A 20227-nucleotide genomic window follows, 5' to 3' on the forward strand; every position below is an offset into this window, starting at 1 on the left:
ATCTATCGACACTCCAAGCTCAATATTCAGACAGATGGATAGATAGATAGATATGGATGGATGGATGGATAGAGATGGATAGATAGACGTGGGTGAATGGATGGATGGATATATAGACAAACAGATAGATAGAGATGGATGGATAAACAGACATGAATGGATGGATGGATAGATAGATAGACAAACAGATAGATAGACGGACGGACGGATAGACAGATAGAGACGGATGGATGGATGGATGGATAGAAATGAATGGATAGACATGAATCGATAGATAGATAGATAGATAGATAGATAGATAGATAGATAGATAGATAGATAGATAGATATGGATGGATAAACAGACAGATAGATAGATAGAGATGGATAGATAGACAGATGTACGTGGGTAGATAGATAGATAGATAGATAGATAGATAGATAGATAGATAGATAGATAGATAGATAGATAGATAGATAGATAGATAGATAGATAGATAGATAGATAGATAGATAGATAGATAGATAGATAGATAGATAGACAGACAGACAGACAGACAGATAGAGATGGATAGATAGACAGATGTACGTGGATGGATGGATGGATGGATGGATGGATGGATGGATGGATGGATGGATGGATGGATGGATGGATAGATAGATAGATAGATAGATAGATAGATAGATAGATAGATAGATAGATAGATAGATAGATAGATAGATAGATAGATAGATAGATAGATAGATAGAGATGGATGGATAAACAGACATGAATGGATGGATAGATAGAGACGGGTGGATGGATGATAGATAGATAGATAGATAGATAGATAGATAGATAGATAGATAGATAGATAGATAGATAGATAGATAGATAGATAGATAGATAGATAGATAGATAGATAGATAGATAGATAGATAGAGAGATAGATAGAGAGATGGATAGAGAGATGGATGGATGGATGGAGAGATGGATGGATGGATGGATGGATGGATGGATATGGATGGATGGATAGACAGACATAGATAGATAGATAGATAGATAGATAGATAGATAGATAGATAGATAGATAGATAGATAGATAGATAGATAGATAGATAGATAGATAGATAGATAGATAGATAGATAGATAGATAGACAAACAGACAGATAGATAGATGGAGATGGATAGATAGACAGATGTATGGGTTGGTTTGTGGATGGATAGATAGATAGATAGATAGATAGATAGATAGATAGATAGATAGATAGATAGATAGATAGATAGATAGATAGATAGATAGATAGATAGATAGATAGATAGATAGATAGATAGATAGATAGATAGATAGATAGAGATGGATGGATAAACAGACATGAATGGATGGATAGATAGAGACGGGTGGATGGATGGATGATAGATAGATAGATAGAGATGGATGGATATGGATGGATGGATGGATAGATAGATATGGATGGATGGATAGATAGATAGATAGATAGATAGATAGATAGATAGATAGATAGATAGATAGATAGATAGATAGATAGATAGATAGATAGATAGATAGATAGATAGATAGATAGGCATGTGCGTAATTAGTTTGATCCATCAAACCCCTTTTAGCATCTTTGTCTGTTAACTCTCAGTAATCTTGTTGCTTTTGGCAGGAAAGGGTCGTAATTGTATTAATGCCTGGAAATAGGAGCCGTTACGAGTCGCATCTGCCAGTCTGTTTGTGCCATTGCACCCCTGTAAAAGCTATCTATGAACTACACACCTGCCTTTATGAGCAGCTAATGGGCCATGAGGTGCAATTAACCATCAGCCATTATCACCTCTGACAGATGGTCCACGGAAGTCTTGGATAAACGACTCGAGTGCTCTTCTAGTGACGGCGCTGTCATTACAAACAACGGCCTCTAGACAAACATTCGAGCAAACAAATGTAATTATTTGGGCTCAATAAAGGTGTTACGTTACCAAGCTGTAAGCCAAAGGCTTAGCATGGCATATATAATGCCATGCCACTTACACGTGTGTTGTGCTTGTGTGATATACAGTAGATCTGTTCAGTTTGTAGTCCTAAATCCGAAGAGAATTTTTTTTTTTTAACCACATTCCAGGAATTTCAGGAATATCATATAGCGGTTTTAGATTTTTAAGTACAATAAATTCTGTAATTAGCATTACTTAAAGAGACTTTCACGTTTTGTTCTACAACAACATTTGAATTATGTTTTAAAGTCTGCATTAAAACGGAAGTTGTGATAATCATTAGATCAGAATTACCATAAATAATAATAATAAAAAATATATATATATATATATTTTTTTTTAGATAATGCACAATGTACATTCCCTGCACACACTCAGTGTTTTGAAAGCTGTCTGATACGTCGCTGCCTTCAGGTACCGGTGATGACACCGTCATTCATTCTGTTTATTTCTCTAAGCTCTCTTGGTTTCGGTGCCAAGGTGTCCTGACATCTCTGTGTGTGTGTGTGTGTGTGTGTGTGTGTTTACGATAGGGCTGATGTGCTGACACATTTTGAGGCAGGAAAAGAAAGGATATATGAAGATAGACCTAGCAAGCACGGGCAGTTTATAAATGCTCAAGGCAGATTCTTTGCAGTTTACAAAGTATCCTGCTATTAGAGCAGACAGCAGTAATACAAATCAATGGATATTCATGTAAGAAAATACGAGCTTACTGAACTATTTAGACTATGATACAATGTGCATGGAATAATAAATCACATTTTATTGAGTGTTGGTGTCCGAGGCGTAATGAGATGACCTCAGAATGAGAGGGTGTTCATATTTTATAGCTTTAAAACAGACTTTATTCTTTTTTCAATGTCTCATAAACACTCTCACACGTGTAACTTTATCCGTCTGTTTGCTCTTTCCCCCATCATCATTTATGCAGGAAGGACTAAATTTAAAAGGCTTTGTGATGTAACTTTTATAGGATAATAACAGTATCGTCTGTCTGTTTATACCAGTTGTTTCCCCTGTGTTCCTTTTGCCCGCAAAACACCCAAGAGCAAACTTTGCTTTCTAGATCACTTGATTAGATGTTTATTTGTTCGGTCTCAGCTCGGCAACAGCACCACACGACTTCTGTCTTAGCCAATGATTCTGGGAAGTTTGGAAACTGGATTTTTGTTTTAGAAAAGTGTGTGGTTACAATCATCTCTTGATGTAATTTTATTTGAACACAAAGGTTGAAGGGCAAGATAAATGGATTGTGTTTTCATCCACTCCTCTCTATGAAAGCCAATTTCCACCACATAAGAAAAAAAAAATCATGCTTTGGTAAATCATAAAAAGTCATAATTATGATATAGGCCCGGTTTCACAGACAGGGCTTAAATTAAGCCAGGATTAGGCCTTTGTATAGCTTATACCTTAGGAAAAAACATTACTGGTGTGCACCTTGAGACAAATCAATGGCACTGACATTTTAAGATACATCAGTGTAAGTTGCTTTCAGTTAAAACAGCGCGAACATGCATTTTTAGTCTGGGACTAGTTTAAGCCTCATCTGTGAAACCGGGGGATAGTCTACATTAAAGGTATAGCGGAGGATCTTTCCGAATTTTAGATAAGACCCGCCCTCTCCACTTTTTGAAAAGTTTGATTGATTCACCAGAATGATTGACAATTAGTAGGACCAATAGTATAGGTGATCCACCCGGAAGTAAAAAATCCTCCGCTATACCTTTAAGATATTAAGTCATAACTATGAGATAAAAAGTGATGACATGAGACATGAAAGGTTACTTATGACAATAAATTTGACTTTATGTCATCATTTAGAAGACTGTCATAATTATGAGTTTATCTCATAATTGACCATTGTCATTCGATTTTGCCATAATTCTGACTTTTTATCTCATAAATATGCCTTAGTATGTCATAATTCTGACTTTGTATGTCTTAATTGTGATTTACCAAAACATGATCTTTTTTCTAATGTGGTGGAAATGGGCTTAGTTGAACACAACTAATGTTTTCCATTTATGTCCATTTGGATTTGATGTTTCTATGAACACTTTTGTCCTTTGTGGAGAAATGAATCTTTCTTAAACCACGTAAAAAAGTAATTCTAGGCTAATTTAATAGCTAGCATTAGCCTATAGGTTGGCCTATCCTAAACACAGTACACAGTAGGAATTTTTTATTTTATTATTTTTTTATTTTAAATAATATTTAACTGCAACTTGATCATTGAGCAGCATTATAATATAGTGAAACGCAGGGAGAAACCAATTTTAATATTTGAATAACATAGCATTTGGGTTGGGTCAAAACCTCTCTAGTAGCACATTTCATTGCGCTAGTCAAGTTGTGCAGTTTTGATATGCGAACATTTCCTAATGTAATATGCAAACATATACAAACGAATATGTAAACTTAGCTCTCAGCTCATTAGGTGACATTTGTGATCGTGAGTATCAACTTCTTATCCAGCAAAATTGTTTTGTCTGGTAAAAATTGTAAGAACGTAATGTGTTTGAAAGCAGCGCCCCCTTGTGAATAGAGAAATACATTGCAGTTTGATGTGTTCATTAGATTCTATTGGAATTTGGAACATGATTTGTATGGATGTTATTGGCCACATCAGTGGACAAATGTCAGACCGTAAGCAATGAAAGAATGAAAGATGAAACTATTTAGTATATCAGGCAGTTTTACATTTTTATTTCTATCCAAGCACATTCAACTACACAATATCACCAACATGAACAAAGAATACCCTTCTTAATCACGTATATTTCCCATGGCCAGCATAGGAAACATATCCAGAAATATGTAGTTTTCTCTCTCACTTAAAGAATAAAGACTTTTTTTCAGACTCAGATCACAACAATAATAAACTATATAAATTACATTTGGTAGGAAAAATAAATATAAATTATTTTCAGAGTACACTAATAAATATTTCTGCCCTGCCACTACAAGTTGTTCAAAGTGACAGGTTTCCTTTTTCATGATAATATCCTGTGCATCGTAATTTAGCTTCTCTTGCATAAGGCCATTAACCAAAATTCAATATTAAGAGTCTAAAACATGACATTGGCTTGTATATTCAATGTAATGCAGTTTAAAATCAAGTAGTTGTTGGTTATTGTGAACTAAGCAAAGATTTCCGTTGTGTCCCATTATAAAACTACATTTTTAATGCACTAATCACTAATAACCATCTTCCGCTTACGCACATCAAATGGAGAGCCGTGTGCGACTCTAAGAGCTTCCTTCGACTGAACGTTTCCTGGCGAAGAGGTGAGTGGGGTCCCTGTTGCGCAGGTTGGGCTGGATCTTGAACATGGGGGGCCAGCGGAAGCCGGTGTGGCCCTCCATCCCAGAAGTCCCGGCGGCAGCAGGTTCGGATGGGCAGGGCTTGTTCTGAAGCAGCTGGAAAAGCGTGGCCATGTCAGGTCCCAGTCTGGACACCAGCCCGGCTCGAACCACCTCCACGGTGTCTTCCTCACACTCCATTAAGCTCTGAAGAAGCGTGCTGTAGTACCTGCGACACAAAAGTATGAGGGATTAGTGTGTACAGTCGAGTGAGCTCATTTTATAAACCAGTGACCAATGTTGATCAAGCTCCAAAAGGTCCAACAACAACAATACATTTTGGTCTGTTCCTCACACAAAGTTTTCATATGGCTTCAGAAGACTTATATACAGTATAGTACAAAATTGCATTTTTTTTATTTCATTTGAACTTTAAAATGAACTGTATATTGTATTGTGTTGTAAATTTTATTGGAACCTTATTTTAACACCTTAAAATACTTTATCATTCATAATCATAATGTTTCTTTTTGCACTGTTGTGTGTGTTGTTGATTAAGCAATATTGTATGTAAAGCGAAAATTAAAATAAAGTAAAAAATGTAAACTTGAAAAAATCTATCTATCGCTATGAACTGCCTTTTTTTTTGGTCAAAAATCAACTTTTTTGTTTCACCGAAGACAAAACCCCATGCAAGTGAAAAACATGAGAGTGAGTAAATGATCACATAATATTCCAATCGGATACACAAATAATCTGATTTGGGCTGACAGTGTAAATGTGGTCTAAAATGAAAATCTGAATTAGTTCACTTAAAAAGTGAAAATTAGCCTACATCATCATTTACTCACCCTTATGTTGTTCCAAACCTGTATGAGTTTCTTCTGTTGAACTAAAAAGAAGATATTTCGAAGAATTTTGGTAACCAGACAGTTGACAGTAGTCATTGACTTCCATTGTATAAAAAAACCACTATGGAAGTCAATGGGTGCCATGAACTGTCTGGTTACCTTACCAAAATTCTTCAAAATATCTTCTTTTCTGTTCAACAGAAGAAATTCATACAGGTTTGGAACAACATAAGGATGAGTAAATGATGACAACATTTTTCTTTGAAGTTCATGTTCATGACAACATGTTTTTTTCGTGTTTTATCACTTTAAGTCCGGTAGAGTAGACCAATCATCACTCACTCCAAAACAAGTTCACACGCTATATTACCTGTTCGGGAAGTGGCTGGGCACTTGGACCACGTCACCAATGGCCTCAGGGTTGGATCGGGCCACTTCGCAGATGTCAAGCTTCTTATAACATTCCTCCTGCACTTCAGCAATCATCTTCTGGAAGGTGGAACAGCGTTTGATGGTCTGGAAGACCTTAGAGGTGATACCGTTGGCGATGCACTTGATGCTTTCTTTCACAAACGTCTTACCCTGGGGGGGACGGGGGAAATGCAATGTTAAGGCCCGTTCACACACTAATGACGATAACGATAAATATGTAGTTTTAAAAATCGTTCTCAGTATTAAAGAATAGCAGAGTTCAGTTCACACCACAGCTATAACGATAATGGCACAGAGAACGATACAAACATTGACAGCCAATCAGAATCCATCCTGCTGTAACGAGCTCGAGCATTTAAAGTAGCAGACAAGCACGCGCAACAGAACTATATCGTCTGCTGGTGTGCTGTGAACGCTAATATAGTTGTCGTTCTTGGTGTGAACGGGCCTTTACTTAGAGGAGTAAATAAATGGTTCTGATTAATGATGTTTTGTAGGCCTACCTCTGTGTTGAACATAGCAGCAGTGTGGAAGAAGACGTTACAGATCTCGTGCATGCCGTCAGTGTCGCAGGTCGAGTTTTCCAGACATGCGAAGGTGGAGCAGCCGACCTGTAGAGCTCCGTTCAGGCACCGGGCAACCTCAGCTGGAGGAGGAAGGAAAAATACTTTTTTTTTTAGAAATAATTTTATTCAGCGCAGTGTAAAAGTAGACCTTTTTGCTACAGAGACAGTCCTGAAGGTGTAATATATTTTGCTTAAAGGTGAAACCCAGCAAACACAGAACGTCCCCCCTAACGTTAGTAGCTATTGGATTCCCGTTTGGTTATTTTTTTGAGAACCAAATAATAACGTTCTAGGAACGTTCTTTTTAGGTTTTATTTTTTGCAACCATAATAGAACGTTGCAGTATTTTTAAATAACCTAAAAATAACTTATAAGGTTAGGGGAATAATGTTCTACAATCCATTAAGAAAACTTTCCTGGCTAACCAAAAAAAAAATGAACTTCAGGAATCGAACCTTTAACCTTATAACCACTAAGGATTGGAACATTTGCCCATGCATAGGCTACTCTTAAAACAAAAACAAAGTGACCATTCAATAAAGAAAATAATACTTACTAGGGCTGTTGGATGAGAATCGTGCTCGTCTTGATTGTGCAGGTTCCTGATCTGTTGCAAACGCAGATGTAACCAAAACGAGGAGCAAAAGAAATCCGCTTTTCAGAAGCATGTCTGCACCTAGAACCTTCAACAAGGGATGAAAACAAGAGACCTTGGCTGATTCTGTGGGTTTGTGTTTCAGGTTGATGACAGCCTCAGCTTTATACAGATCTTCAGCTGAGCTTGACGGCTCATAAATCCCCACCATCACCAATCAGAACGCAAGGATCGGAAAGCTCAAACTTTCCATCTCTTTGTAAATATTCATGGGCTGATGTTAATGCAGACCCACCTGCTATGATTTTATCTTCAGTTAGACATTTAAATTATTTCAGATACTTGAGAGAATCATATTGGTACTTATAAGCAAATGGGGGTAAACATAAAATCATCATAGACAATTTTTATTTGATGTAGGCTATTTTGCAGTATTAATTATGAATGATTTATCTGTGCACATTATTATTATTTTTAATTAATGTGCCATCATAATCTTTAATCAAAATAACTTGCCCTCTGTCTTGCAACATATGGGCAGTGTCTGAAATCACATACTCTCTTGAGTATAGGTATATAAGTAATTGCTTCACGATAGCTATAAAAGTACATTATATATAGTATGAGTGTGTGTAGTATGAATGTAATCTGGACGTACTACATTCGCCATTTTGTCATCATGTGATTTACCAGCGTCACAAATGGGTGGCCTCATGGGATAGTAAAGTGTCCGTCGTATGCACACTTCAGAATCTACCTGGAAGTAGTAGGCCATCTGGGTACATTTTGAGTACTTTTTTATGAATACTGTGAATTTGGACATACTACTTTTGTCACGTACTGTTTTTTGCCTACTATATAGTAGGCAGCCCTCTACTTTTCTCTGATGACATGTTTACTGGTGTGTCACTCACAACCTGAAACTCACATGAGATCGACCAATAGGACAACCATGCAACGACGTCCAATCAATTCCCTATAGACAAAATCAAGTTCCTACATTTTTTTCTTGTTCGAAAAGCCGTTTTACTCCGATATACGTCACAATAGGGCACTTACATTTCATGCCGACTTATTTTTTTTTATTTACTCCATTTCTTAAAATTGCACCTATCATTGCATATCTATCATAAAAAAACTCAATTTCTTATGATCCTAAATGATGTTTGCTTCACATTCTCATCTGGAGGATCATGATGATTTACCCTATTCTGTAACAATATTATGATATTCCCAATGATATCCCTCTCAAGCAAGTCACGCTCAATGGCTTCTTTGTAGAAAACACTTCTACAGTGTTTGGTTTGGATTTATTTTCACTGTGATTTACTGTATGCACATCTCTCTTATTTGATGCTCTTTGCTGTTGTTCTCAAAGAGGGTTCAGGGAGTTTTTTGACACCTGGCACAGGTAATTGTGCTAAAGATACAAGCTTCATCAAAACAGACAAATGTAGCTTGTCAGAACTGGTCATGTGGTTGACTGAACATCCGTTCCCACAGGATCTGAAGGAGAAGCGTTTGTAAGTGTCTAATCAGTGGATCTTGCAAAGGCTATAGGAAGTGATGTGTTTTCCATGATGAACTTCATTAGCCTAAAGAAATACCCCCCCCCCCTAAAGGGTTAATTACTGATAATGATCAAAGCACTCACTGGTTTCTTAGAGGGGGGCTGGAGACGCAGCTATTTTGGTTTTATTACCTTTGTTCACACAAATGCCTGCAGTTTGTTAATGAAGTAGGGCAGGAAAACTCACACCCACATCTTTACTGAATAACATGATTGAGTAGGAACAAACACACACACACTCACACAGCCTTTAATTTTCCAATAATCTGTTGAATCTCAGGCTACATGACATTGAAGTCATAAATATCGATTTTTCAACAACAACAACAACAACAACAAAAAAGCTGAACGTGATGATTGTGCCATAGACGCCTTTAGCAGGTACTACATCAAGTTGGGGTTAAGCAGAAAATGTAAATGCCTATGTAAATCACACCTTCAGTAAATTCATCCTGCATGAGAATTCATCACCATTCAACCTTTTTTTTTTTTCCCATAAAATGAGGAAGAATCTTCATCTAAGAAAGTGGACCCCAAAAGTCTGAGATGGTATTGGAAAGGGTATTTTTCTCCAATTTAAACCTGGAAATAATCCAAAAGTTGTAGATTTTGAAGAGTAAAAAAGGAGTAACACTTTATTTTACAGTGTCCTTCTTACACTTGTTACATGTTAGTAGTAATTACTATAAACTGTGCATAATTATATGCAACTAACCCTAAAACACACCCTAATCCTAACCCTATAGTTAATTCTTATTACTCTGTATGTACAAATACACTGTAAAATGGACACCTTAAAATAAAGTGTAAACAAAAAAAAAAACCTTTTACTATTGTTAGTATTAAGAAAATTAGTGACAATGAGCATGTGAACGTTCTTTCTTCCATAAAAGCACAAGAAGCTTTGCTGGATAACATGGATCATCGTCACTTGAATCACATGCTGTCCTCATAAAAAAAAGGGATCACAGGCTTAACAAATAAGAACTGTAAAACTTATTAATACAAATGCTGATATTATAAATACAAACGCTAATATAATAAAAATATTGTATTAAACCATATAAATTTAAATAATTTTACTCTGGACTTTCTTGTGGACTTCATTGATGGCTTTAATGATCAACACAAAGCAACAATTGTCTCTAGTTGAAATGTTATTTCTTGATATCTGTATATTTCAACATGTTACATTTGTTATTTCTGATATCTGAACATGCATTTCTGATATCAATAATTAGGAGAGTAATTTCAGATATCTAAAATGGCTTTCTTACAACAATCATTCATGATATCAGGAATTAACATGGTCACTAATGACAATCGAATTATTGATATCTAAAATAAAATAAAAAATAATAGAAGCAATTCAATTGTTGATTTCAAGAACAGACATTTGCACTATTTACCACGAAATTATTGATAATAAAAAAATATTTTTTACTATAGTAAGAATTGTATTTCTGATATGTGAAATTGGAATTTCAACTAGTAAAAATCAGTAGGCTATCCTGGGAAAGAATACAAGTCAAAACGGCTTGCCATACACAGCAGGTTTATTAATGTTCAGTCTTTATTAACGAGAGCTAGTTTGCAGTGAGTGTCGGATACAGATAAGCAGCGCACACTATTGAGGTGAGGATGGTGGAAAAGGCAGATATTTTAAGATAGCCTAACTATCAGGAGAGGGCAGCAGGTTGGTAGTTATGAAGCTTGAGGTAACTATATGTGTGAACTATAATTATTTGTTGTAGTCTTTACGACTCTTTCATTTCAGCCACCCCATTCTCAACACCATTACTGTGGTGCGTCAGATGGCGCTGCCTACATGCGGAAGAGAAACCGAGGAACCACCGGGAATGTCACGAATCAGAAGCCTACAGCCGTCGCGCTTTTCTGCTCATTCAGTCGGTGCATTTAAATAAAATGATCTTAAGAATTAGGGCGTTTGGTGGTAACATGGGTTAGCTTAGGTCTGGATGCGGTAAACTACGGTGACACAGCCTAATTCTGTATCTTCTGCTTCTCCGCCGGGAAAATGAAGTGTATGCCCGGTTCGTTTCAGGTGCACGCCGCATACAACGGGCATTTTATCACCTTCCTCTCTAAGAGCACAAACGACTGCCAACCCGATGCATCCCTTCAGTTCACTTCGGTAAGGTCTCGTGTGTTCATAAATGCATGCGATTGTGTAGGCTACATTAATTGCTTTCTTGAGCAGGACATTATACGGAAATGAGTAGGCTATTACATAAGTTTAGCGTGAAGGCTGTGTTTCAGCCTACTGAGCTGCCTACCTAGACAGCATTGCTCGGCATCGTAGGCGAATTTGTGCAGCCGATTCTGAGAGCGTCTAACCTGTTTTTTACGGCTCTGGAATGCTTGATTCTGATTGGTCAATAGCTACGCCTTGGGTGCATAAAATTGTTTTTGTAAAATGATCGCTACGTACCAGCCTTAGTTTTAATATTTTCATAACTTTCGAGAAATGTCTAGAAAAAAAAAACTATAATATTAAGTTGTTGCTAATATTGTTTGCTACAGAAAAGTACATTTTTCTATGTGGAATCGTGGAGTAATAATAAATGATTTTTGCTGCTCCAATGTAGGCTACTGGACTATTTTTCTTAAAAGACCCCCTTTTATAAAAATTACGATTTTAATTGTGCCTTTTGAATGTTTGTCCGCTTTGAATGGAGATTAAATGTAGAATGGGTGGTATTTCCTCAATGAGGCGCGAGGACAGTGGTTTTAGACTGCTCAAACATAAATCCCCGTACATAGGCTTTCTTTGTATCTTTGTACCGTATTGGTGGATGAAATGTTTTGGGCTTTAGTTGGCGGTTGCCCTCTTTAGCTCTACGTTCCATGTCAAAGTCCCTTTAATTAAGGCAAGTCTTTTCACTCGGCGGCCATCTTTAAAACGCCTCTCGGGCAGCTATTTTAGTCATGTACAGCTCCTATCTCATTGAATGGGAAAACATCAAATTCTCCAAAAAAAAGTTTACGCAGTATGGATGTTTTGTTACATGCTTCTTGGCAAAGATTTTTCACTACTCCAATGAAAACTTTGTTGCTAGTGATAAACTCACTAGAAACTCATAAACTCAACGGTGGATCATTTATGTACCGGTTAAGCCGGTAGGCCGACATAACTGAAACCCGTTTTTCACGGTGGCAACTGATGCAGAGCCTGGTCTATGTCAATTTTGGTTATTGTTTTAAAATCAATAGTCAGATCTTTCTTGGCACACCAGTTCTGAAAACAGTGTACAGACCACATTGTCTTTTTAACAGTCGTGGCTTAATTTCTTGACTTTTCCAGCATTTTAATTTCTCTTTCTCTGCCTTGACCATCTCTACCGCTCATACACGCTAGCCCACCCAATAAAGGGTTAGTTCACCCAAAAAATAAAAACTCTGTCATTAATTACTCGCCCTCATGTCGTTCCAAACATGTAAGACTTTCGTTTATCTTCAGAACACAAATGAAGATCTTTTTAATGAAATCTGAGAGCTTCCTGTCCCTCCATTGACAGCTACGCAACTGACACTATGTTGGCACTTCAAAAAGTTCATAAAGAGATTGTAAAACGAATCCATATGTATTGAGTGGTTTAGTCCACATTTTCTGATGAGACTCGATCGCTTTATGATGAACAGATTGAATTTAGGCTTTAGCCTGTTTGGAAAGTATGCATCTAATCATCTAATATGTGGATGAAGTATAAATATTCCTTACATTTCTCAAACATCTGCCTTACAGACTGAGCGAAAATGAGCTAAAACAATTATGGATGGCAAAATATGGATACTGCATTATAACCTATTGTTATTGTTATGTCACAAAGCTTTTATTGCCATTAAGTTATTGTCTTTTTGCGTTTTTGATGTTTTGTCTCCATACACACATGCAATACTTAATATTTTGTTTAATAATCTTGCTTGCACGTTGAACATGAGAAAAAAAAAAGAGTATATATTTATAGACATCATTTGCAGTATCATGCTTGATTATGTAAGGAATTTATCCTCTTAAATTTGACAAAAAATTTTCCGAGTATTTTCAAGTTTAATGAGTGTTAATCGTGTCTTTATCCATTGCTTTTAGGTCCCAGTTTACAGATACTGACATGGACTATGAGAGGCCTAATGTGGAGACCATTAAATGTGTGGTGGTGGGGGACAATGCTGTGGGCAAAACGCGGCTGATCTGTGCCCGGGCATGCAATGCCACTCTTACGCAGTACCAGCTACTCGCCACACATGTGCCCACCGTCTGGGCCATTGACCAGTATAGAGTCTGTCAAGAGGTCTGGACTTTTATCTCTCCGCTCATGACACTTCAAAAGCATAAGATAAGTATTGTAACCCATAAATCCAATTTTTGTGGCTGTTTTTGAAGGTTCTGGAGCGCTCCAGAGATGTAGTGGATGATGTAAGCGTGTCTCTTCGATTATGGGACACTTTCGGAGACCACCACAAAGACCGGCGCTTTGCTTACGGCAGGTGTGTTTGTGTATTTTGTTGGAAATGAAACAACATCTGAAATATTCTTTTGAGGACATCTTAAATGTTTTATCTTGTGTTTGTACACCAGGTCAGATGTGGTGGTCCTGTGCTTCTCCATCGCCAACCCCAATTCTCTCTTTCACGTGAAGACCATGTGGTACCCAGAGATCAAGCACTTCTGCCCTCGCGCCCCAGTCATCCTGGTGGGCTGCCAGTTAGACCTGCGTTACGCTGACCTGGAGGCTGTTAATAGGGGACGGAGGCCTCTTGCCAGGTGAATTCTCGATCAAAAATTTCAGTCTGTTATTTAAAGACCCATTGAAATCAGAATTTGTGTTTTTGTGCTCATTATGCTAATTTTCTCTTTCTCAAAATTGATAGTCTTTCTCTTCCTGGAATTTTTTTTTATTAATATGTCAGATGTAATTTTTTTTTCCAATGAAATGGTGTCTAAAATGTATATTTATCTATTGTTAAAATCTATGTTACCATTTAAAAGCTTGGGGTTGGTAAGATTTTTTTAATTGTTTTTTCTCTTTAAACTCTTCTGCTCACCAAAGCTGCACTTATTTGATCAAGAATACAGTAAATATTGTAATATTGTGAAATAAAAATATTGTTTTATTTTTATTTTAATATATTGTAAAATGTAATTTATTCCTGTGATTCAAAGCTGAATTTTCAGCATCATTACAGAAATCATTCTAAAATGCTGATTTGCTGCTGATTTGCTGCTTTCAACATTTCCAATGTTTAAAACAGTTGTGCTGCTTAATATTTTTGTGGAAACCGTGATAATTTTTTTAGGATTATTTGATGAATAGAAGGTTCAAAACAACAGCATTTATTTGAAAATGAAATATTTTGTAACATTAAAATGAAATATTTTGTAACATTACAAATGGCTTTACATTCACTTTTGATCAATTTAATGCATCTTTGCTGATTAAAAGTATTAATATTAATTTCTTTCAAAAACAAAATCTGTATTTAAAAAAAGTAATTATACTGCATAAAAAATTATAAACAAATGTAAACATCTCTATATTTCAAATACCACATGCTTCTCTAACTTATAAAACATACAATGTTATCTATATTAATAAATATTAAAAATACTAATAATTATACGTCTTTATATTATAAGTATCACTTGCTTCTCTAAATTATGAGTATAAAAATACTAGTAAGTATAAAGGTCTCTATATTAATGTCACCTGGTTTTGATTAGGAATAGCAAGAAATAAGCCTTAGTCCGTCTGTGTGTCTTTGGCTTGCATTATTTCAGACTATTTAATTGGCTAAATTAAGCATCATGTATTAAGGGCGTTTTTAATTAATACAAGAATGTAACAAATATGTAGCATTCACATTAAAGATATTGTAGTACATCCTTTTTGTTGACATTTCTCCATCAACCGACTTTACAGACCCATCAAAGCAAATGAGATTCTTCCTCCTGAGAAGGGTCGCGAGGTGGCCAAAGAACTGGGTGTGCCGTACTTCGAGACCAGCGTTGTGGCTCAGTTTGGAGTGAAGGACGTGTTTGACAATGCCATTCGCGCTGCTCTCATCTCACGGCGCCACCTGCAGTTCTGGAAGTCTCACTTGAGGGACGTCCAAAGGCCTCTTTTGCAGGCGCCTTTCCTGCCTCCAAAGCCTCCTCCGCCCGCTATAGTCATCCCGCCACCTCCTTCCACCACTGAGGAGCACCCGGCCCGGCTGCTGGAGGAGCCGCTGTGTGCTGATGTGGTTCTGGTCCTCCAAGAGCACCAGCGAGTCTTCGCTCATAAAGTCTACCTCGCCACGGCCTCTTCGAAATTCTACGACCTTTTTCTCCAGGATGTGAAGGCAGAGGCTGACGGCAAGCAACCTCCCGGTCAGGAGCTCCCTACACGGGCCGCCAGCTTTGACATGTGCGAGAGCAGCGATGAAGAAAGCAGGGTCAACCTCAGGGCCTGCATCAGTGACGGGACCCTGACCGGTGCAGACTCTGATGGGATCCTGGAGGATGGGCGTGGGGGGCGACTTCTGTCGTCTTTGGGTCGGGCTTTCGTCGGCATCAGGAGGGAAACGGTCCAGGACCCCATCACGTTCATCTCCCGGCCAATGACGGTGGTGCACATGGACCCGTCGGTGTTGCCCGGGCCGTTTCGCGTGGTCATGCATTACCTATACACTGGACAGTTAGACGAGCACGAGAAGGACCTGATGCACATCGCCCACATCGCCGAGCTGCTGGAAGTGTTTGACTTGCGCATGATGGTCGCCAACATCCTCAACGACGAGGCCTTCATGAACCAGGAGATCACAAAGGCTTTCCATGTGCGACGGACCAATCGGGTGAAGGAATGCTTGGCTAAAGGAACTTTCTCAGGTTAAAGTTGTTTTTATCTCATGTAGTAAAGTAGGGCACAATTTGGGGATATAATGGAATTCCTTATTAGTGTAATTATTTCTATATTAACTATTGTAAAATTTCTCTGTAAAATAGTGATGGGCGCTTTCGAAACACTGCTTTGTGAAGCTTCAAAACCTTTGCAAATCATTTGTTTCGAACCAGCGTCAGGCTGCCAAAGTCACGTGATTTTAGTAAATGAGGATTCGTTACGTCAATGCTGTTTCAGAATTTCAATGGTTCGCCACTAGATCTCTGTGAACCAATGAACTAGTGTCTATGTAGTTTTTACCTGATCTTGGATCAGTTTTATAAGTTTGTTGTTATTTTAATGATACAGTTTTGTAGCAAAGTTATAGCAAAGTCCCTTTAAGGCAAGTTAACTTGGCAGCTATTTTAGTCATACATCTCTTTGAAAAGGGAAACATCAAATTCTCTAAAGCTGTTCACCAAGCTTACAATTAAATTTCATATTTGAAATCACCAATGAAATCATGTGCAGTCATAAGCGCACATCTCACAACACCGACAGTTTCTATAGCGAGTGACACAATGACTTTTAACAATTGGCGATTGGCTTTTATTTAGAAGCTAGGACTTATTCTGCAATATTGCGCATTGCACTTTCTCCCATTCATAGTAATATGAGTGCTCCATCTTAAAGCCTTTGGTTGTTGTTGTTAATAGTCTCTTATTGGTGTGATTGACCAAGCTCTCCATAAAACAAACAAAACAAGCCCTACAATTTAATAAAATAACACATAATGTTATGGAATTAGATGATTTATTAATTGCATTTATTATATTACACTTTCAACAACATATTGGTTTGTAACAGATGTTTTTAAGCATGTTGGGTGGAGTTTTCGTTGCCATTCTGACCTGCAGGTGTCACCAGTGTGTGGCGTTTCGAGTGCTTCGAAACAGTGAATCATTTTGCGAAGCAATTGGTTGATCATGAGCTGCGCATGTGTAAAGGAACACAGTGCCACGCTTCGATCTGAAACATGCAGAGCATATATTTATTTAATTAAATCACAGCCTTTGCGATTTGATAATTGCACTAAGCGATATCACGATTACAGTTCACCGTGCAACCCTATCGTAAGATCCTGATGCTGTCTGTTTTTGCTGCATCAAAGATTTCTTTCTTTTTATCCCAGATGTGGTGTTTAAACTGGATGATGGTACTGTTCAGGCCCACAAACCCCTGCTCATCTCTAGCTGTGATTGGATGGCAGCCATGTTTGGTGGGCCGTTTGTCGAGAGCTGTACTAAAGAGGTAAATGCTGCATTTTATGGAAGTAACCCATTCATGCACAACATTTATAAACATCACTGTGGAAAAGAGATAAATCAATGGGGAAATTGTACATTTTGTTCACTTTTTCCTGTGTCCTCTGAGAGATTTCAAAGTGTTACATTGACATTTGCGTAGAAGTTAATGTTATCTTCAAAGACGTGTTGTGGTTTTCACAGGTGTTGTTCCCAAATACGACCCGTAGTAGTATGCAGGCTGTGCTGGAGTATCTCTACACGGGACGCTTCTGCTCCAGACCTGACCTGGACGCCATGGAGCTCATTATCTTGGCCAATCGCCTCTGCTTGCCTCACCTGGTCGCCCTCACAGGTCTGACGATTGATTATCATGTCAATAATGTACATAAGAACTAACAAGGATTATAGAGTTTATAGAGTCTGTCCCCAAAGTTTTGAACGATAGGGTAAATATCATGTTTATATGTTGTTGTCCATTTTAAATGAACTTTTAAATTCACTCTTTTCATGCATTGAAAGAGCAGCATGAACATTGTGCTAAACGTCTCCTTTTGTGTTTCGCTGAAGAAAAAAGTCATACAGGGTGAATAAATGATGTAATTGTGTATTAATTGTGTTTTGCTGCAGAGCTCCATACTGTGACTGTTCTGAAGGAGTCTGCCGCCATGGGCACGGACATTGACGGAGATGTGCTGGTATATCTGGAGATGGCTCAGGTAAAGTTTAAAGGCAGAGTAGGTGATTTGGTCTAGAATTTATGTTTTTGTTATGCCGGTTGAAATTTTCTTCACATCCTCATAGCAGTCACTAAGTTAGGTGGTCTAAATGTGTTTATATGTATACTATATATCGTCTATGGAAGGCGTAGGACCATAAAATGTTGTCCTACCTCTGTGCACCTGCTTGCGCAGACATCACACGTCATCAGAGTGTTTCATGCTATGCAGCGTTAGACAGACGTCAGTCACTGAGCGCCACAACCGAAACAGAAGCTGCCTTTTACAGTTCCTCCTGAACCAAAACAATGAGCTTATGCTGCGTTCACGGTTTGTGACTCGAATTTATGCGTTTCAATGTCAAGACTATCAACGGCTAAATGAATCTGCAGCAGTCAGGTGGTACAGGTCAGTGCTCTTTAAGTTATGTTCATTATTATTGTAATGTTATATGCTTTGAGACATGAGGTAGTTTAACGCCGTCTCTCGTGACGCTTGTTTGCTCTCTGCTGTGCGCGTTCATGTGTTTGAGGAGGCGTGGGTTTGGAGGTGCTATGAACGGAGGGTGGGATCTTATGCTTTTAAAGCTAGCTTGCTATTGTTAGCCTTTCTGAAAATTGCCTACCTTACCTTTAAGACTTAGTGCATAGGTTATTTAAGTGAAGTTTTCAAGTTAGCATTTCCTTTATTGATTAACCGAGCTGTTGTGCAGCAAAAGCTGAGACACTGTCGTACTTGCCTGCGATTATGTTACAAGTAAACTAAGAAAGAATCTGCTTGACTAAGGAAATAATGGGTTTCCTGCTAACAGTACAGTAACCCGTGTCTTGCTCTAGGATTTGATGTGAATCAGACACATTTTTGCTGCATTCCTGTGAATGTTCACATGGTTCATTCTGTCATGCCTGAGTGGTCAAGCGGAGTCACTTGATTTACTAAAGACTCTTAGGAACGCTAAACATTTCTTCACTTTTGTGTCACAGGCACTCCCTGTGAGTAAATGTGTTCCTGTATTTGACTCTGAAACTAAACGGTATGATTTATAAAATGCCTTTAACAGAGCTTGAGTTTCATTGGTAAACGTAGTGGACTGACAGTGAAAAATGAGCTAACTCACCCTAATGTCATTACAAACTCTTCCGTTGAACACAAATGGAGATATTTAGCATATTGTTCACAGGACCAAAAGAAACACCATGAAAAGTTGTTAAGACATCCATAAGGTTATATTTCACGTCTTCTGAAGCCATACGATAGCTTTGATAGCTGTTTTCATTACTGTGGCTTTCAAATCCCATTAGTGCTTCATGGCACTAGTTTTTGCAACACAAGAAAACCAGGAAGATAAAAAAAAGAAGAAATTTGTACCAACCCACAGTCATATGTGTTTGAAAAAACAAAATGGCGACTAAATGATGATTTTTGGGTGAATTATTCCTTTAAAGAACACTCAATGTACATGTTGTCATGCGATTTCAGTTCCACTGTGCCTACCAGCTCACTGATTGGTGCCTTCACCACATCTGCACCAACTACAACAACGTGTGCCGCAAATTCCCCAGGGACATGAGGGCCAAATCAGCAGGTAGTACATGAAAAGTTTGTCTTTTGTCTTTTAACCTGTCCAGAATTCAGTTTTTGACATGTTTTTGTTTTGGATGCATTTTCAGAGAACCAAGAATACTTCGAGAAGCACCGCTGGCCTCCGGTCTGGTACCTGAAGGAGGACGACCACTACCAGAGAGCACGGAAGGAGCGGGAAAAGGAGGACTACCTGTTGCAGAAGCGGCAGAGCAAGCGGAAATGGGTGCTGTGGAATCTTCCGCCCTCCCCTTCGAACCCCTCTTCATCTTCCTCTTCGTCCTCATCCTCCTCTGCTATCATCTGAAGAGGCGAGGGGGACAAGTACTGCTTTTTCCACAGGGTTGAAATCACAGATCAAGTTTCAGATCAACATCTCATCAACCGTGCTTTAAAGTTCTTGGTGCTTCAAGTCCTGTAAGGCATCATGTAGGGCATGGCCGCCAAACAGGTCTAAATGT

The 20227-nt window shown here is 38.1% G+C and overlaps 2 protein-coding genes across 2 annotated transcripts; one reads left to right on the top strand and one right to left on the bottom strand.

Annotated features, from left to right (window-relative positions):
- Window positions 1–4644: 4644 nt before the first annotated feature.
- stc1l (stanniocalcin 1, like) lies at window positions 4645–7941 on the bottom strand. The gene is made up of 4 exons (XM_081353742.1): window positions 7673–7941; window positions 7054–7196; window positions 6489–6700; window positions 4645–5496 (listed from the first exon to the last, which is right to left on the bottom strand). Exons 1-4 carry the CDS (start codon window positions 7920–7922, stop codon window positions 5214–5216), a joined length of 888 nt encoding a protein of 295 aa, XP_081209868.1. The 5' UTR covers window positions 7923–7941; the 3' UTR covers window positions 4645–5213.
- Window positions 7942–11325: 3384 nt separating this feature from the next.
- Window positions 11326–20205, top strand: rhobtb2b (Rho related BTB domain containing 2b). The gene is made up of 10 exons (XM_081354567.1): window positions 11326–11436; window positions 13393–13594; window positions 13687–13790; window positions 13882–14067; window positions 15224–16170; window positions 17355–17473; window positions 17671–17821; window positions 18097–18185; window positions 19665–19770; window positions 19856–20205. Exons 1-10 carry the CDS (start codon window positions 11414–11416, stop codon window positions 20071–20073), a joined length of 2145 nt encoding a protein of 714 aa, XP_081210693.1. The 5' UTR covers window positions 11326–11413; the 3' UTR covers window positions 20074–20205.
- Window positions 20206–20227: the final 22 nt, after the last annotated feature.

Source organism: Scardinius erythrophthalmus (genome assembly GCF_964197995.2).
Source record: "Scardinius erythrophthalmus genome assembly, chromosome: 23".
Classification (NCBI taxonomy): Eukaryota; Metazoa; Chordata; class Actinopteri; order Cypriniformes; family Leuciscidae; genus Scardinius; species Scardinius erythrophthalmus.

Bases quoted from the DNA above. Each gene is read 5' to 3' on its own strand.
- stc1l (XM_081353742.1), bottom strand. From the start codon at position 7,922: ATGGTGGGGATTTATGAGCCGTCAAGCTCAGCTGAAGATCTGTATAAA. The intron at 7,197-7,672 runs GTAAGTATTATT...TTCCTCCTCCAG, and splicing joins ATTCTCATCCAACAGCCCTA to CTGAGGTTGCCCGGTGCCTG. The intron at 5,497-6,488 runs GTAATATAGCGT...TTTGTGTCGCAG, and splicing joins CCCAGCCACTTCCCGAACAG to GTACTACAGCACGCTTCTTC.
- rhobtb2b (XM_081354567.1), top strand. From the start codon at position 11,414: ATGCATCCCTTCAGTTCACTTCG. The intron at 17,822-18,096 runs GTCTGACGATTG...GTTTTGCTGCAG, and splicing joins TCACCTGGTCGCCCTCACAG to AGCTCCATACTGTGACTGTT. The intron at 18,186-19,664 runs GTAAAGTTTAAA...ATGCGATTTCAG, and splicing joins TATATCTGGAGATGGCTCAG to TTCCACTGTGCCTACCAGCT.